This window comes from Dendrobates tinctorius, unplaced genomic scaffold (assembly GCF_039654945.1).
Source record: "Dendrobates tinctorius isolate UK_male_01 unplaced genomic scaffold, ASM3965494v1 ptg000156l, whole genome shotgun sequence".
Classification (NCBI taxonomy): domain Eukaryota; kingdom Metazoa; phylum Chordata; class Amphibia; order Anura; family Dendrobatidae; genus Dendrobates; species Dendrobates tinctorius.
This window is the reverse complement of record NW_027361823.1, coordinates 27,790,359-27,807,616: the sequence shown is the minus strand read 5'-3', so window position 1 is coordinate 27,807,616 and position 17,258 is coordinate 27,790,359. Positions and strand designations below refer to the sequence as shown.

Genomic DNA, 17,258 nt, shown 5'->3' with positions numbered 1-17,258 from the left:
TGATCTATCAACATATAAAAATGATTAATTTGATCAGTAAACAGCGCAATGAGAAAAGAAGAATCAAAACGCCAGAATTACGGTATTTTGGTCGCCGCAACATTGTATTAAAATACAATAACAGGCAATCACCAAAATGGCATCAATAAAAACGACAGCTCGTCTTTATGCGCTGAACTCTTTATGCACTCTGGAAGTACCATCTCAGTGAAGGGTAGAGAGGAGGAATGATGAGCAGATTTGAGAAAACAGGTTGAGATAGATGCAATTCTTTCTGAGCTTTCTAGCAAGTCTTTCGCTGCACCCAGAGCTGGATTCACATCTATACTGCCCAGTACTGTATAATTTCCTTCATGCTGCTGCTGTTTCTCTGTGTGCTAACTAAGGAATGAAGGACAGGAATACATTCTTCAGTGTTGTGATGTGTATAGGAAACCTTATAACATCTAGTTTCCTCCTACTGGCTCAGTCCGTTGTAAATTGCAAGCTAGAACCCGCAGAGAGTAAACCATATAATTGCCAGAAATACTGCTATTCTTACTGTACACACAGGACAGCTTCTGCTGAAAAGTTACTAGAAAGTATAGTTACCATTTAAAAGTATACATTTACTAAAAATGTCTTTCCAGAAATGAATCATTTATATAGGGTAAATAAAAATTAAAACATATATAAAAATAGGCAGGCTTGGATTTACCGATACTTTTCTTTAATGTCACTTTATTCTTCATTTTTCCATTCCTCATTTTATTTACAATTTTTTAGGCATTGGTTCTCCTGTGAAGTTTGAAGGTTTAACAGATATTCTGCACAGGAAAATCGAAGAGACAGATGGGCAGTTTCTCATTGGTCAGGAACAATCTGTTCTACCCCCATGGTCCGCCTTATTTGATGGAAATCATCAACTCCATGTTGAGAAGAACACCCTTTCACCAAAGTCAAAAAGTACCGAATCAAACCTTCTAGATGGCAAAGGAAAGAAAAGAAGAGCTCCTCCTCCACCTCCCAACAAAACTCCCTATGGCGCAGATCATAAAGTCCTAGACCCTACAGAAAAGGAGAATATCTGGCCGCGGTCAAGCTTTTCTCGCAAGTCTCTTGATGCTAAATTGTCTTCGATCATGCAACAGTTCCAGAGGCCGATCGTCCCTCCGAGAAAGCCCACGTCCTCCGAGGGCAATGACCCGATCGAGAGAGATGCTGAGGATGTTCCATCAAAACCAGTTCCTGCTCCGAGACAGAAGTCCCTAAAAGATAGACTGGTCCCTAAGTCGTGGTTGCAGTCACAAGAATGAGGTCACTCTCTGTATGTGTATTAGAAGCTAGAAGTAAAAAATTCCGACAAATTAACTGTAATTTTGCTATGATGAACTTGTTGAAAACAATCTTTTTCCCTCTGAGCAATTGGCTGCACAGCATAATTGGCTTAGTATTTTAATCTCAATCCTATCCTCGTGTTATTTGTTATGTGCTCAGATTATATAGAAGAATTTTTTGAATACCCTGAAAGAAAGCCAGGCTCTTAATCTTCAAAGAAAGTTTTCCTTTTTTTTTTTCTTCTATCATTATCCTCTGTCTCGCAGACTGTTCTGCTTCATAATTACACACTGGACACAAAAGTAAAATGTCAGTTTAGGTTGAATTGTCCATATTTATTCCTTTCTTTGCCAGTTACTGTCCTGAGCCGAGGCTTTGCTATGATTAGTGCCACTAATCGGGCCTATTACAATTCAGAATCATTAAATTTAAGGCAATAGAAAACCGCTGAGTGCAAGTCATATAATGAGGCTGTGCTTTCCACGTAAAGAACATGCTGATTTTTAATATAGTTATTTTATATTTGTTTTAACATTGTTTTTATAGAAAAAAAATACTTTTCTCACAATATGTCCTTGCCATGTTTATTAAAGGGAATACGTCAGCAGCTTTTGCTATGTAATCTGAGAACAGTACAATGTAGCAGCTGAGACACAGATTTCATGGATGTTTCCCTTTATTAGGCTGGGTGCTGCTGTTCCCATACAATGAAGGCTTTATCACCAGGAGATCATCATGTAGTCTGACCACACCCCCTTCTCACTGTCAATAGACAATGTACATTCAGAGCCTGGTGTGGGCGGGGTTAGCTTTCTCTGCTCTGCTTCATTCTAAATCTAAAAACTGTCACAACTGCTGCATCCAGGAAGCTAAGTGATACATCGTTGGAATCTGGGTCTTTTTTCCTACTTTATGCTTCTCTCAGATTAGGTAGCAAAAACCTGCTGACAGATTCCACTCAAGCTTGGCAATGCTTAAAGTGTTCCAGTCATTTTAATTTTTATTTCATATATCAATAGTACACCTGAAAATTAGCAGCCGTCTAATATACCTTATCAGAGAAATCTGCTTCTTTCTCCTCCTAGACTGATCATTCATTCTGAAGTTGTGGATAAAAGCTGTAAAATCTTTCTGTGATCACTTTCCCCATTAGTGACATAGGAGATGACAGTTGTTGCATTCTATGGAGAGATTCTAGAGGCAGCCGGGGATATTCTGCTGCAAGTTCTGAAACAGTTGCAGTTCTCTATAGAATTTTATAAGCACCAACTGTCATCTATGTCAGTAAAGGGAAAGCAACTCCCCTTTCTCGAACACCATGTGAAAAAATGCAGGACCTAATAGTCCTGATTATGTCTTGAAAAGTATATAAAAAAATGAATTTTTTTTAATTTTTTTTTTGTAACAATAATTTGATTTTCGTGGACCACATGTTTGACAATGGGTTGTCAAAAGCATTAGAAAAATATCTGCCCTCAGAACGAGCACCATGTTTATCCCTGTGCCTATGTCTGGTATTGCAGATAAGCCAAACTTACACCCGTTGTAATACTTAACCGATGGACAGACTTGGACAACACTAAAGTTAATGTATGTTAAATGTGATTGTAATTCATACATGTACAGTGGCATGCAAAAGTTTGGGCACCCCCGATCAAAATTACTGTTACTGTGAAGAGTTAAGCAAGTTGAAGATTAAATGATATCTAAAAGGCCTAAAGTTAAAGGCGACACATTTCCATTGTATTTCAGGCAACAATGTATATATTTACATATTTTACATTTTTAATATTGCAAGAAGGAAAACAAGCCAATGTAGCCAACCAGGAGTCTTTCAATTCTTGTGTGAGGGATTTTCATCCATTTTTACTTGAAAAATTCTTCCAGTTCTACAAGATTCCTGGGTCATCTTGCATGCGCTGCTATTTTGAACTTTAGCTTTTTTTTTGATGTTCAGATCATGGACTGTAAGGGCCATTGTTAAACCTATAGTTGCGCCTTTTGAGGTAGTGTATTGTAGATTTTGACTTGTGTTTAGGATCATTATCTATTTGTAGAAGCCATCCTCTTTTCAACTTCAGATTTTTTACTGATTCATTGAATCCATTCTTCCCTCTAACCGTGAAGTGTTCCCTGTGCCATTGGCTGCAACATAACCCCAAGGCCTGATTATACACCCCAATGCTTAACCGTTGGCAAGACGTTATTTTCCTGAAATTCTGTACCCTTTTTTATTCCATATACCTTTGATCATTGTGGCCAGAGAGTCCAATTTTAACCTTATCGTTTCGCAAGTCTTGTTTCCAAAACTCATCACGCTTGTTTAGATGTCCTTTTGCATACTTCTGATGCTGAATTTTATGGTGAAGGGCGAGGCCATATTTGTGCTGGTGTCTCTGAACAGTAGAACAGTGTTCCACAACTTCAGAGTCTGCTAAATCTTTCTGAAGGTCTTTTGCTGTCGAGTGGGGATTCTGATTTGCCCCTCTAGCAATCCTACGAACTACGCTTACTGAAATTTTGCTTAGTCTTCCAGACCTTATTTTGATCTCTACCATTCCTGATAACTGACATTTTTTAATTACATTTCAAAGAAAAGTAAGGGCAACTTGAAAATGCTGTACTATCTTCTTATAGCCTTCTCATGCTTTGTGGGCCTCCAGCATTTTCATTTTCAAAGTGCTAGGCGGCTGTTTAGAAGAACCCATGGCTGCTGTTTTTTGGCACAAGGTTAGAGGAGGCTGGGTGTTTAGGGTACATGCCCAAAATCAGGAATAGTAGCATTTTTGGCACAGCATATTTCGCTGCTTCCAAAATGCTGTGTTTTACATTATAAGAACAGTAGATGGGATTTATAGAAATCCCATGCTCACTGTTTCTTTTAATCGCTGTGTAAAATGACCTACGGTGCGGGTTTCCGAGCCGCAGCATATTAATTTCTGCAGTGGAGACGCTTGTCTCCTCTGTATACTTTCCCTGAATAGACTGTCGTTAGATGCGGTAAATCCGCATAGTTCTAAAAGACAAGTGTGTACGTAGAACGCATTGAAAATACACTGCTTCCAAAACGCTACTATACCTGATTGTGGGAACGTATCCTTATAGAGTGGGGAAATTTGGCCTTTCCTAAAGTTAATGGTGATCAAACCATAACCCTAACAGGCTAATTAAGGTCTGAACCCTTGGTCAAAGTTATCTGAGCACACAAATCTCCAAGGGTGCCCAAACTTTAGCTATATATATTGTAGGGATCTGTACTTTTTCCGGTGTGGCAGGAGGAAAACAGGAGGCACGCTTCTTTAAAAAGTCAATGCAGGTTTATTTACTTCAGAAATCCTTAAGCAACAATAAAAGGTAAACTACCTTCAGAGCAGGCAGATCAACACCAAAATGTCCTTAGCCGGGTTCTGCTCCCTCAGACCTGTGGGCACACAGGCTGGACAATGTCCAGCACGCAGGATCGGTCTGGAGCCACACACCACAGGAAGGCTTCTCCCTCTCTGCACACAAACCATGTGCGAAACAGCCTCCATTATGTAGACTGTATCCACACAAACAGGTGAGGTATGTGGGTAGCCAGACCCATCTCTCATGGCTACCCGGACCCAGGTGCACTAAACGACATCTTAGTGCTTACTTGCACTAAAGAAAAATACTTCAGGTTACATCACAGGGAACAGCCATCCCTGTGACACATACCTCCCATTGATTAAGCGGCCATAAGCCTTCTTACATGCCTTCCCTCCTCTGCCTAAAGCCGTGGGACTTGGCACCTTCCCGGACCAGAGACCCTTTGTCACTTTTTGGAAGTAAACCCATCTATCAAAATCGGGTTCTGTCACTGAACCCTTTTGAAACAGTAGGTTATCCGCCTCGGTCAGTACGGTGTTGCCCCCATACCTTCTGTCTGGTTGTCTGACCCTCTGTCACCACATCCGCTACAGGGTCTCCTGTCTAGGTCACTGAGCTAACACAGGAGTCACTACTTCTAACTCTTCCATTCCTTATGGAACTCCTTAGTTTCTCCAGACCTCGGGTTGAAAGTGGCCGCCATCTTCTTCACATTTTGTGCAGTTGTTTATTGACCTGCAGCCTGTTAAGTCTTAGCTGCTCTATCTCTCTTAAGTACGCCACGCGGTATTCCAGGAGTATTCGGATATTCTGCAGGCTCTCCATTGATCCGACAATGAAAAATGGAACCGTCCCACCAGCTACCTGGGCTTCGTCATCAGCCTAAATCCTCACTCTCGCCGCGCCAGACTTATCTATGATCTCCTGAATTACTTTGCCAAGTCTCCCAATGATTTTTCTCACCAGATTCCTGGGCACTTGAATGATGTCCTCCACCAATTCCAACTGACCTTGGGATTTCTTTGCACGCTCCAGATGTTGAGCGGCTTCCTCAACAGATCTTCTGTTTCGTGCGAAGACAGTGTAGGTGCATGTCACTCAGGATAGCCATCCTCTTCAACGTGACTTCCCTAGTCGACAGTATCCCTAACTGCTTAGACTCTGGCGCCCAGTATACACTACATGCTCCCACCGCCTTTCTAAAGGCCTCATGCATAGCCTCACTGGCACAAGCTTCTCGTACGTCCTCGGGTACCTCTACCACACACTGGAAGAGCGAAGTCTCACCTTGGACATATTGATTGATCTTCTCGTCCTGAGTCATTGGTTTTTCAAGACATCGACCTCGCTTGTGAGGCCGTCTGCTTGGCACTTCCCATGCTGGATTTCTTCCTCCCTGGAGGCCACTTCTTTGGTAGTTTCTCTCCAGCTCATTCTCCTTCATTGCGATCAGATCAAGAGCTCGACAGTTCGTTCTGTACAGCGGAGAGCTCGGTTTTCCGGCCGTCCATGTATTTCTAGAGCTGGACCTTAGCCTCCTGCTTAGCCGCCTGCTTGACCTTGCGCTCTCCTGCCAGAGGTAGTGACACTCGTCCTCTCTCCTGAGAAGCTCTTGCTGTTGCTTCTCATGGGCCTCTCTGATGCATGCATTCTCCTCCTCCAAGTCAGCGGAGGGCTTGTTCAGTTTGTCCTCGCTTTTCTCATTTAACTTATTTTTTACTCCAAATGCGCGATATTCTCAGATTTCTGTTCTTTCAGACGATATATATATATATATATTGCACATACTTGAACACATATGTGCATGTGTATATATACACATATATGTATATATACATGTATTGTTTTTTGTTGTTTTTTTTTGCCTAAAATACAAAGGAAATGTGTTATCTTTAACTTTAGCCCTTTTAGACATCATTTCATCTTCAACTCGCTTAATTCCAAGTTAACAGTAATTTAGACAAGGGGTGCCCAAACTTTTACATGCCGCTGTATGTGGAATAAAAACTTTAAACTTTTTATTTTTTTTATGTTTTAGCTGATTATTTTTAAGGTCTCTCGCTGCTGCCAGGTTGGAAGCAAACCTTTCTTTCTTGAATGTATATTTATGCATTATGACAGCTGCAATTAATGAGAATTTATGAGCAGTAAAGTGTCTATAGACCAATACAGCCAGTGGGAAAGACAGCGCACCGTCTTGTATGTGTATCATGTTGTGTATAGGCTTTCAGCATTGAAAAAGCTATCTCTGCAGCAAGTCATTTCATTTATCCTTAACTGTAAAGTAACATCAGAAAATGTCTCATTGTTTAAATCAAGTTTGTACGTAAAACTTTCTGAAATCATCACTTTTTAAAACTGGAAAAAAATTCTAATATTGGACTACCTCCTATTGTGGGCAGATCACTTTACAGAAGTCATCTTATGATCACAAGGAGGATTGTGAATAATACGTAAACCCAAATAACACAAGATTGAAAAAAAAACTGGTTTTAAATATTAAAATTTGTGCTACATTCAGTTTAAAGAGGCAATACACCTTCAAAGCAGCCTGTTAGCAAAAAAAAACTTTTACCTTCAGTCATAGAACTAATCTGCAGGTAAAACTCTTTTAATCATGTTGGGCAGTCAAATTGTAAGTGCAACTGCAGGGAGAAAAATATATATTTTTTTTCTCTCTGCAGCCGCTCCCTTCTGTCATCAGGGCAGTGACAAGTCAGTTCTGATTACACTGTGAGCGCTGTAATCACTCCCTTCTGCTTTTTAATGGATGCCCTATACATTGTGAAGCGGACTATAAATTTAGGTGCAGCGGGAGTGATTATAGCAGCCTGTGTAGTTAGCGCTGACTGTTCACTGCCCTAATGACAAGGGAGTGGCTGCAGGGAGAATGTAACTTAATTTTTTCTCTGCAGCTGAACTTCCAAGTAGACTGCCGAACAATGTTTAAAATGGTTTTACCAGCAGTTTGGAATTTGGGATGTAGGTAAATACAGATTTTTGGGGTGTTTATTTTTTCTTGGTTGACAGCTTTTTAGTTTAAAGTTGCTTAAACATATCCAATTTTAACTAAAACGATTGTTCGCCAGATGAAATTTTAACAACGCACAATAGTTTTAGCTGCCAGTTTGTCATAATTTGGATAGAAATTATCCATATTTGACATTTCGGTCAATAGCGAGATGAAACCTATTTTGTCCGAGCTAGCTTTCCTTAAAATATTTCCATTAAAGATCTCCTGATATGTGGCTAATTTTAACGACTGTATTGTACAATTAAAATCTAAAATGTGTATTACGGTGATGGGAAGGCGATTATTTAACAGAAGATTGTTGGTTCAGAAAATGGAAAATATCGACGTGTTATGCATGTTCCAATAGCCAATGTAAAAATTGTGAATTTTGGGGGATTTACAGTTAAATTATTTTAAGTGTTCCTTCAAATTTTTTTTCCCTGTGTGATCTCCCCATCTGGCAAGGTTCAATGCTGCTGCTCGCTAGGCCGTGCAGTTAGATCTGTGCACAATACTCTCCTGGCATGGTATTGCCCACAATGCGTGAGTGTGGTGCCATTCCAGATGGTCAGAAAGCACAGGAGAACAAAAGTTTAGATAAAATTTAAATAACATGTCATTTTCAAATGATCACATAAGTCATGGAAAAAATGTATAGATTACGCTCTAGTGAAGAATTTTGGCACACTTCAGTCTTGTAGCGTTCTAGTGAGTTAACATTTCCCCTGAAATTGATTTTTTTTTTTTTAAGACTGTGATATAAGCCTATAATTTATGTGTAATTTTCATGTCTGTTGTAGATTTTTGTATATGTACATTATGTTTTAGAGTACTATGTATTTGGATTTTTTTTGTGAAAAAATGTAATTGTTATGCTACAGAATCTAAATTTAATCGTTTGTTTGTCTTAGACCTGATAAAGCGATCTATGTCCATTCTTACAGTGAACTGCATATCCTTAGAACTGGAACAATAATTGATATTGAACAGAAAATATGGTGGAAGTACAAAGAATGTGGGCTGAATATAGTGTAGTGTTTTGTTTTATTTTCCTGTTGAAAAAAGTTGTCATAAAAACTACATTTTATTTCTGTGGTTTTGGTTTTTTTTCCTCTGCAAAATTATTTTTTTTATTACAGTGAAACTTTTGAAACGGCAGGGGGCATGTATTTAAGACCTATATAGAGAGCATTTAGAAAATGCTTAGAAAGAATAGTCTTGTGATGTGAAGGGAATCTGAAAAGAGCTGTTAAAATCTATGGGCCGGACAAAGATCTTCCTGAAAATCTGCCTCCAGAGATTATTGTAAACTAGCTGAAGAGCCCGGCGTTGCCTGGGCATAGTAACCAACTGTGGTTAGTTATAACAAATTATAATGATTATATTGCACATAAAAACCGTGCATCTAATCCTATCTTGTGTGATACTGACTGTTAAGCCGTGTATCTAATCCTATTCTGTGTGATACTGTCTGCTGAGCTGGATATCTAATACTATTCTGTGTGATACTGTGTGCTGAGCTGCGTATCTAATCGTATCCTGTGTGATACTGACTGCTGAGCTGTGTATCTAATCCTATCCTGTGTGATACTGACTGCTGAGCTGTGAATCTAATCCTATCCTGTGTGATACTGGGCTCCCCCTGCAGTCTGTCTCAGAGGGTGGTCTGTGTTGGCACGGTAATAAATTGTTATTTCTAGCTTTACAGAACAACGATAACACCATAGAAATGATAAGAATAATAGGCCTCAGTTACCACAACTGTCTACAAAGAAAACTGTTGCTGATAGCAACCAATCACAGCTCATTTTTCATCTTTTAAACAGTTCTGGGACAGCGTGGCGAGTTTTGAGTGGCGACATTTGTGTTTCGCCTTTTATGTGGCGAGGTTGGTGTATGTGTGGTGAAATGTGTGCTGCGGGTGGTATATGTGTTGAAGCAGGTAGTAGTGTGTGGCGCATTTTGTGTGTGTGTTCATATCCCCGTGTGTGGTGAGTATCCCATGTCAGGGCCCCACCTTAGCAACTGTACGGTATATACTCTTTGGCGCCATCGCTCTCATTCTTTAAGTCCCCCTTGTTCACATCTGGCAGCTGTCAGTTTGCCTCCAACACTTTTCCTTTCACTTTTTCCCCATTATGTAGATAGGGGCAAAATTGTTTGGTGAATTGGAACATACGGGGTTAAAATTTTGCCTCACAACTAGTGTTTAGCGATACTTTCCGATATTGACAAATATCTGATCGGTTTGGATCGGACCGATACCCAAAAAGTATCGGGTATCGCCGATACCGGAAACCCCATTCAAGTCAATGGGACAGAAATATCGGAATTAAAAAACCCCTTTCTTGCACATCCAGTTCGGGAGGGGGCAAGAGTGTGGGCGGTGCGTGGGCAGACACTGTGCGTGTCTGTGCGGTCCTCTCGGGGGTCTGTGCGGGCCTGCCAGGGGTTGTGTGTGTATGCAGGCATCGTCCGATGGGACTACAAGTCCCATCGGGCTATGCCTGCTACAATGACAGTGATTGATACATTAGCCAATGATGGGACAGTAGTAGTCCCATCATCCGGCTAATGTGTTGAATGTAAAAAAAAAAAAACATATATGCTAAATTCATACATACTTCATATATACTACATTCATACAACATACGTACATACTACATACATACATAAAACATGATACATTCATACAATACATACATATAGACATAGAGTACATACTCACCATCACTTGTCACTTTGATCCCCGAAGCCAGTGTTATCTTTAAAAAAAATATTGAAATAACAAACAACCGATATACTCCCTGATCCGCAGAAATCCACGAGTGTACCACGACGATCTCCAGTGGAGAACAGCAGCATCAGCTGATGCCACCGCTCTCTAGGGGCCCCAGGAATACAATGACGGGAGGTAGGTATCCTTCTACACTGTATTCCTCCGCCACTGTAAAAAAAAGTAGTCCCTAGTCTCACTTTTGGCATTGCTGTGTGAGAAAGTTCCCACGCAGCTTTTGCCATAAAGTGAGACCAGTGAACTATAGTAACCTCTCAGTGATGCACTGCTGGAGATCATCGTGGGACACTCGTGGATTTCTGTGGATCAGGGAGTATATTGCTTGTTTGTTGTTTTAATATTTTTTACAGTGAGATGAAACTGGCTTTGGGGATCAAAGTGACAAGTGATGTTGAGTATGTACTCTGTTATATGTACTGTATATCTATATGTATGTATTGTATGTTGTATGTATGTAGTATGTATGTTTTTATTTTTAATTTTTTTTTTACATTCAACACATTAGCCGGATGATGGGACTACTACAGTCCCATCATATGCTAATGTGTCAATCACTGTCATTGTAGCAGGCATAGCCCGATGGGACTTGTAGTCCCATCGGACGAGGCCCGCACAGACCGCGCATCATGATGCGCACAGACCGCGCATCATGATGACATCATTTCAGCAGCCAAACACAGCCACAACACTGGCTCATTGCATTATGGGAACTTCCGATTCCGGTATCCAATATTGTAAAAATATCGGTACTCGGTATCGGAATTCCGATACAGCGAATATCGGCCGATACCCGATATTTGCAGTATCGGAATGCTCAACACTACTCACAACATAGTCTATGACGCTCTTAGGGTCCAGACGTGTGACTGTGCAAAATTTTGTGGCTGTAGCTACGACGGTGCAGATGCCAATACATACATACACTTTTTTCCCATTATGTAGATAGGGGCAAAATTGTTTGGTGAATTGGAAAATTTCGCCTCACAATATAGCCTATGACGCTCTTGGGGAACAGACGTGTGACTGTGCCAAATTTTGTGGCTGTAGCTGCAACGGTGCGGATGCCAATCCTGGACATACATACATACAAACATACGCACACACCCTCATTGAGCTTTATAGCTATATATATAGACGCCTTATCGTGTCTGTCTGTAACCGAAATCGCGGGCCGCAGATTGGTTGCGGCCTGGCGGCCGCGACCTATCATCGACAGGCGCAGCTGTTTGGTCGCAGGCGCAGCTTACCGTTACAATCAGCGGCAGGCGCAGGCCTTAATCTGTAAAAAAGAGAATTAAAATAAAAAAGTTATTCTCACCTTCCGACGGCCTCCTGTCTTCTTTCCACGCCCCCGGCCTCGCATTCCCAGTAATGCTTTGCGGCTTAGACCGCTGATGACGTCACTCTCGCGAGAGCGAGAAAGAAGACCGACGTCATCAGCGGTCTAAGCCGCAAAGCATTACTGGGAACGCGAGGCCGGGCGTGTGGAAAGAAGACAGGAGGCCGTCGGAAGGTGAGAATAACTTTTTTATATTTTTTTAATATTTTTGTACGGGGCCGCGGCAGTGATTGGTCGTGGACAGAGGGCCGCGACGCTGATTGGTCGCGGCTACATGGAAAGGGGTCGTGAGGGGACCATGCATACCAGGAGATGGGGGTGAGGGGACCATGCATACCAGGAAAGGGGGGTGAGGGGACCATGCATAGCAGGAAAGGGGGGTGAGGGGACCATGCATACCAGGAAAGGGGGGTGAGGGGACCATGCATACCAGGAAAGGGGGGTGAGGGGACCATGCATACCAGGAAAGGGGGGTGAGGGGACCATGCATACCAGGAAAGGGGGGTGAGGGGACCATGTATACCAGGATTGGGGGGTGAGGGGACCATGCATACCAGGATTGGGGGGTGAGGGGACCATGCATACCAGGATAGGGGGTTGAGGGGACCATGCATACCCCAAAAGGGCGGTAAGAGGACCATGCATACCAGGATTAGGGGGTGAGGGGACCATGCATACCAGGAAAGGGGGTGAAGATACCATGCTTACCAGGATTGGGGGGTGAGGGGACCATATATACCAAGAAAGGGGGGTTGCATAAATAAGAAGGACTGGAACAGCGCGATCCTGAAAGCCGGATTTCTCTCCTTCTTATTTATGCAATTCTAGTGACCGGCTGATTGCTGCAGTTCATCGGATCCTACCCATTTGTGCTTATGGTTGTTGTGTTTCACACAACTGAACCAGGTGAGTGGATCCATATTTGTGAAACGTTTATATCACTGGATAAGACCCTATTGTGCGCTTCTGTCTCCCCCTTTTTTAAAGAAAGGGGGGTTGACGGTGAGCATACATACCAGGATTGGGGTGTGGGAGGACCATGCATACCAAGAAAGGGGGGTGAGGGGACCATGCATACCAGGATTGGGGGGTGAGGGGACCATACATACCCTGAAAGGGGGGGTAAGAGGACCATGCATACCAGGATTTGGGGGGGTGAGAGGACCATGCATTCCAGGATTGGGGGGTCAGGGGACAATGCGTACCAGGATAGGGGGTTGAGGGGTAGCATGTATATCAGGATTGGGGGTGAGAGAACCATACATATCAGGATTGGGGGGTGCATTATTGCATTATTTTTAAATCTTCAAAAATAAGCTGCATATATATTCTAGATTACCCGATGCGTTAGAATCGGTCCACCATCTAGTATTAGATAAAAGGCAGAGTTACCAGTGTGAGACATGTAATAACTGAGAGTCTGATCTCATCTACATATCTCAAGCTGGTAACTCCTTTCATTTAAAATGTGTTCTGCAGGCAGATTCTCAGGGAGATCAGTGTCCGGCCTATAGATCTTAACAGCTCATTTACATATTAAGAAAATTGTGAATTTCTCTGGAATAAAATATCCGATTGCAGAAACCAAGATATTGTTTTATTCAACTTTCTGTAGTCTGCATGCCCATATAGATTTCTTTGGTTGATTCACTTTAAAGATCACAATTAACACATTTCTCAGGGTTTGAGCCCAGTGAATGGCTGCAGCTGTCAATTGCATTGTTGTGCTGTCATCACTGAAGCCTGCTGTGTGTGTGTCACATTCCGTTTATTTTGAACCTTTCTCAGCGCTTGGGAGTAGTGAAGCGAACGTGCGTGAGTGTTTTCTGGGTGTGGTAGTATATTATGTTCCAGTCCCTGCGGCTGCATGATTTGCGGCTGTTAGACATCTTGAACACGTGGGGGATCCCTAAAAAACAGGCAACCCCCACATGTCTGGCCCCAGCTGTATATCAGCTGAAAATCATGTAGTCGCAGGGACTCGAACATAAAATATGAGCACGGCCAGATACTCAGATAAGATGTTACCCAAGCTCGTTTGCTCATCCCTACTCGGGAGTATAAAAGCTTTTTTTCCCAAAAAATGTTTTAAGTGTTGAATTGTAGATTGCTGTATCAAGTTGTTTTTGTTCATCATGGTAACGTTAACATTTTGTTTTGTTTTAAAAAAATTACCAGGATTTAACATCCATAGGCAGGGAATCTATGACGAGGTAGATGAGGGTCTCCTGCTCCACTTTGCTGATAAGATGTATTATTATGCAGTAATGTTCTTGAATTCAGTGGTGTTAATGGTGGTGATCATTAGTTCATAGATCCCTTAGCAATCCCTGAGAAAGGAGGACAATTTGTATTATTGCAGAAACCTAGTGTTGTATTTAATTTTTTGGGTGAAAAGTACACAGTTGGTGACGTCACTATAGCAGACTTAGTGGATCAGCCTGACGGCCGGTACACGCATTTCCGCTGGCGCCATGATCTTGGATCTTTTTTTTTTTTTAACTAATGCAGATAGTGTGGTGCAAACTACAGCTATAAGGCTATGTGCACACGCTGCGGATTCACCAGCGGATTTTTCCATGCGGATCCGCAGGTAAAACCCCAGGTAAATTTACCTGTGGATTGGCCAGCGGTTTTCCCCTGCGGTTTGACACCTGGACAATGGAATAGGTGGCAAACCGCAGCGGAATCCGCAGAAAGAATTGACATGTCATTTATTTCTGCGGATTCAAAACCGCAGCTTTTCCGCAGTGAAAAAACTGCAGCATGTGCACTGCGGATAGTAAATCCCATAGACTTACATGGTACTGGACACTGTCTGCAGAACTGCTGCGGATCCGCAGGGCCAAATTCGCTGCGGATCTGCAGCAGCATCTGCAGCGTGTGCACATACCCTAATTCTAATTTTTCATCTTCAACACGCTCTCACATGAGATTGCTCCATGTATACATTGAAGCAGAATTTTATGAATTTGCATCTCTGACTTAGTGGGATAAGAACTAAGGCAACTCCCTTTTTCTTTTTTTTCTTTTTTGTTAACGATTTCACATCAGACTTTGAGCTAATTCGAATTTTGGCAGTTTGGCTCATCTCCAATAAGTCATCAATGGTTAAATCTCAGACAACGACTTAAAAATCATCTCCATTGTGTGATATCCCTTCTCATCTTAATCATCCATTGCTGCATAATAATATATATCTAAGGATATAAAAATTCAAAACGGAGGCAGCAGATCCTATCTATGCAGTGCTGCTGTTTTTATGGATTTTTATACCAAAGGATATATGAGAATATACCTGTGACTCTGCATTCGGGAGTCCCATAGAGAGCCTTGTTCTTTGTATCATCTTGACTTCACTGTTTTACCAGCATAGTCAAAAGCAAGATTATAGGGATGTTTGCATCTTTAAAAGTTAGTAGCTATCTGCTGGATAGGTGCTAATCATTGGGAAATTAATCAGTGCCCCAGCAGACGGACCCCCATCAATCAGCAAATTACCTGTCCTATGGATAGGTGATAATTTCTAGAGGTGGGAATAACACTTTACGCTTGCTGATAACTATTTTTGTGAACAATAACGCAAGAAGCTGGTCTCCTTCTTTCAAAATCATACCATGTATTGAAAGTGTCTTCACTAAAATCCAAGAAGTATTAGTTTAATCCTACTTTTGTGGGCCCAATATTAAGACCATTATACGTTATAGATAATGACGGTTAATTAATCAGTTGGTCAACAGCTATCTCTCGCGACTCTGACACACACTGGAACACTTGGTAAACTCTCCTGTTGGATCTAAGAGAGCGGTTGTCGGACCCCTTAGCGGCTTTTTATCTGGAGAATAAAAGAATCAGCCATTGAAAATCCCTTGTGCTAGATCCTTCATCAGTCGGGAGCTTACCTACAGACTGTTGACTGGTTTGGCAGATGTTAGGGTATGTGCACACGTTGCGGATTTGGCCCAATAGGTCCACAGCAGATTCTGCTGCGTTATACAGTACCATTAAGGTCAATGTAATTTGAAAAACGCAGTGCACATGCTGCGGAAAAATCTGCGCGGATTAGCTGCGAGTTCATTTCCGCAGCATGTCACTTCGTTGTGCGGATCTGCAGCGTTTCTGCACCTATTGACTTGCATTGATCTGCAGCAAAACTGCAGGTCTCGAAAAGATCTGCAGTTTTGCTGTGGATGAAACGCTGCAGATCGGGAGGGTGGTGAGGGTGTATGGTGTGTGGGTGGTGACTGGGCGTGTATGTGTGTGCGGGGGTCTGCGGGGCTCGCTGGGGGGGGGTTACCGGGGCTCATCGGGCAGTCGGGGGGGTTACGTGGCCTGTACGGAGCTCGGGGGGGTTACCGGGGCTCATCGGGCTGTCGGGGGGCTTACGTGGCCTGTACGGAGCTCGGGGGGGGTTACCGGGGCTCATCGGGGGGTCTGTTGGGGGGGGGGGTTACCGGGGAAGTGCGGGGCTCATCGGGCTGTCGGTGGGGCTGTGTGTGTATGTATGCAGGCATCGTCTGATGGGACTACAAGTCCCAACGGGCGATGCCTGCTACTCTGTCAGTGAGTGACACATTAACCAATGATGGGACAGGACAGTAGTAGTCCCATCATCCGGCTAATGTGTTGCATGTAAAAAAAAAAAACATGAATACAGAACATACAGTACATACCCTCCAATTACCTTATTCCCCGAAGCCATCGATCTCCTGTAATAAAGATAAAATAATAATCCAACCTATATTCACTTTTCTGCCGTAGTCCAATTAATAACGAGGGTCCCACGACCATCTCCTGTGGAGAGCTGCCACATCAGCTGATGTGACCGCTCTCCAGGGGCTCCTGCACTGAAATGACAGGCGGTGGTAACCCTCCACGGTGTATCCCTCCACCGCCGGGAAATAGTCCCGTAACCCTAACGCTAATTCTCAGGCAGCAGTGCTGTAAAGTGAGACCTTGAACTCAGGTAACCTCAGTGATGGACTGCAGGAGGCATTATCTCCTGTCAGTTCATCACTGGGAGGCCCTATAGAGTAGTGACCTCACCTGATGTCAATTCTATAGGGGAGATCGTTGTGGGACCGTCGTTATTAATTGGACTGCGTCAGACAGGGAGTGTACGGTTAGTTTATTTTTCTTTTTATTCTAGGAGACTGAGGGCGTCGCTTGGATCTGAGAGAACAATAAGAATATGAAAACCGTGTTGTGTTTTAATTCATTAAAATACTTTATTCTTATGTGTGTGTTTATTTAACCCTTTCTTACCATAAGATTAATAATGGATCGGTGTCTTAATAACACCTCTCCATTATTAACCAGGCTTAATGTCCTCTTCCAACAGCAAGGTGATATTAACCCCTTATTACCCCATATCCCACCGCTACACGGGAGTGGGAAGAGAGGGGCTAAGTGCCAGAATTGGCGCATCTTATAGATTCGCT

General features: G+C 42.5%; 1 protein-coding gene across 2 annotated transcripts in view; it reads left to right on the top strand.

Annotated features, from left to right (window-relative positions):
- Positions 1-8,768, top strand: part of RTKN2 (rhotekin 2) — an 88,906-nt gene extending 80,138 nt beyond the window's left edge. For both annotated transcript variants that reach the window (XM_073548296.1, XM_073548297.1), the window contains exon 12: positions 766-8,768. In XM_073548296.1, coding sequence (XP_073404397.1) covers positions 766-1,295 — 530 coding nt within the window. In that variant the 3' untranslated portion in view covers positions 1,296-8,768. The remainder of the gene's footprint in view (positions 1-765) is intronic.
- The last annotated feature ends 8,490 nt before the right edge of the window (positions 8,769-17,258 follow it).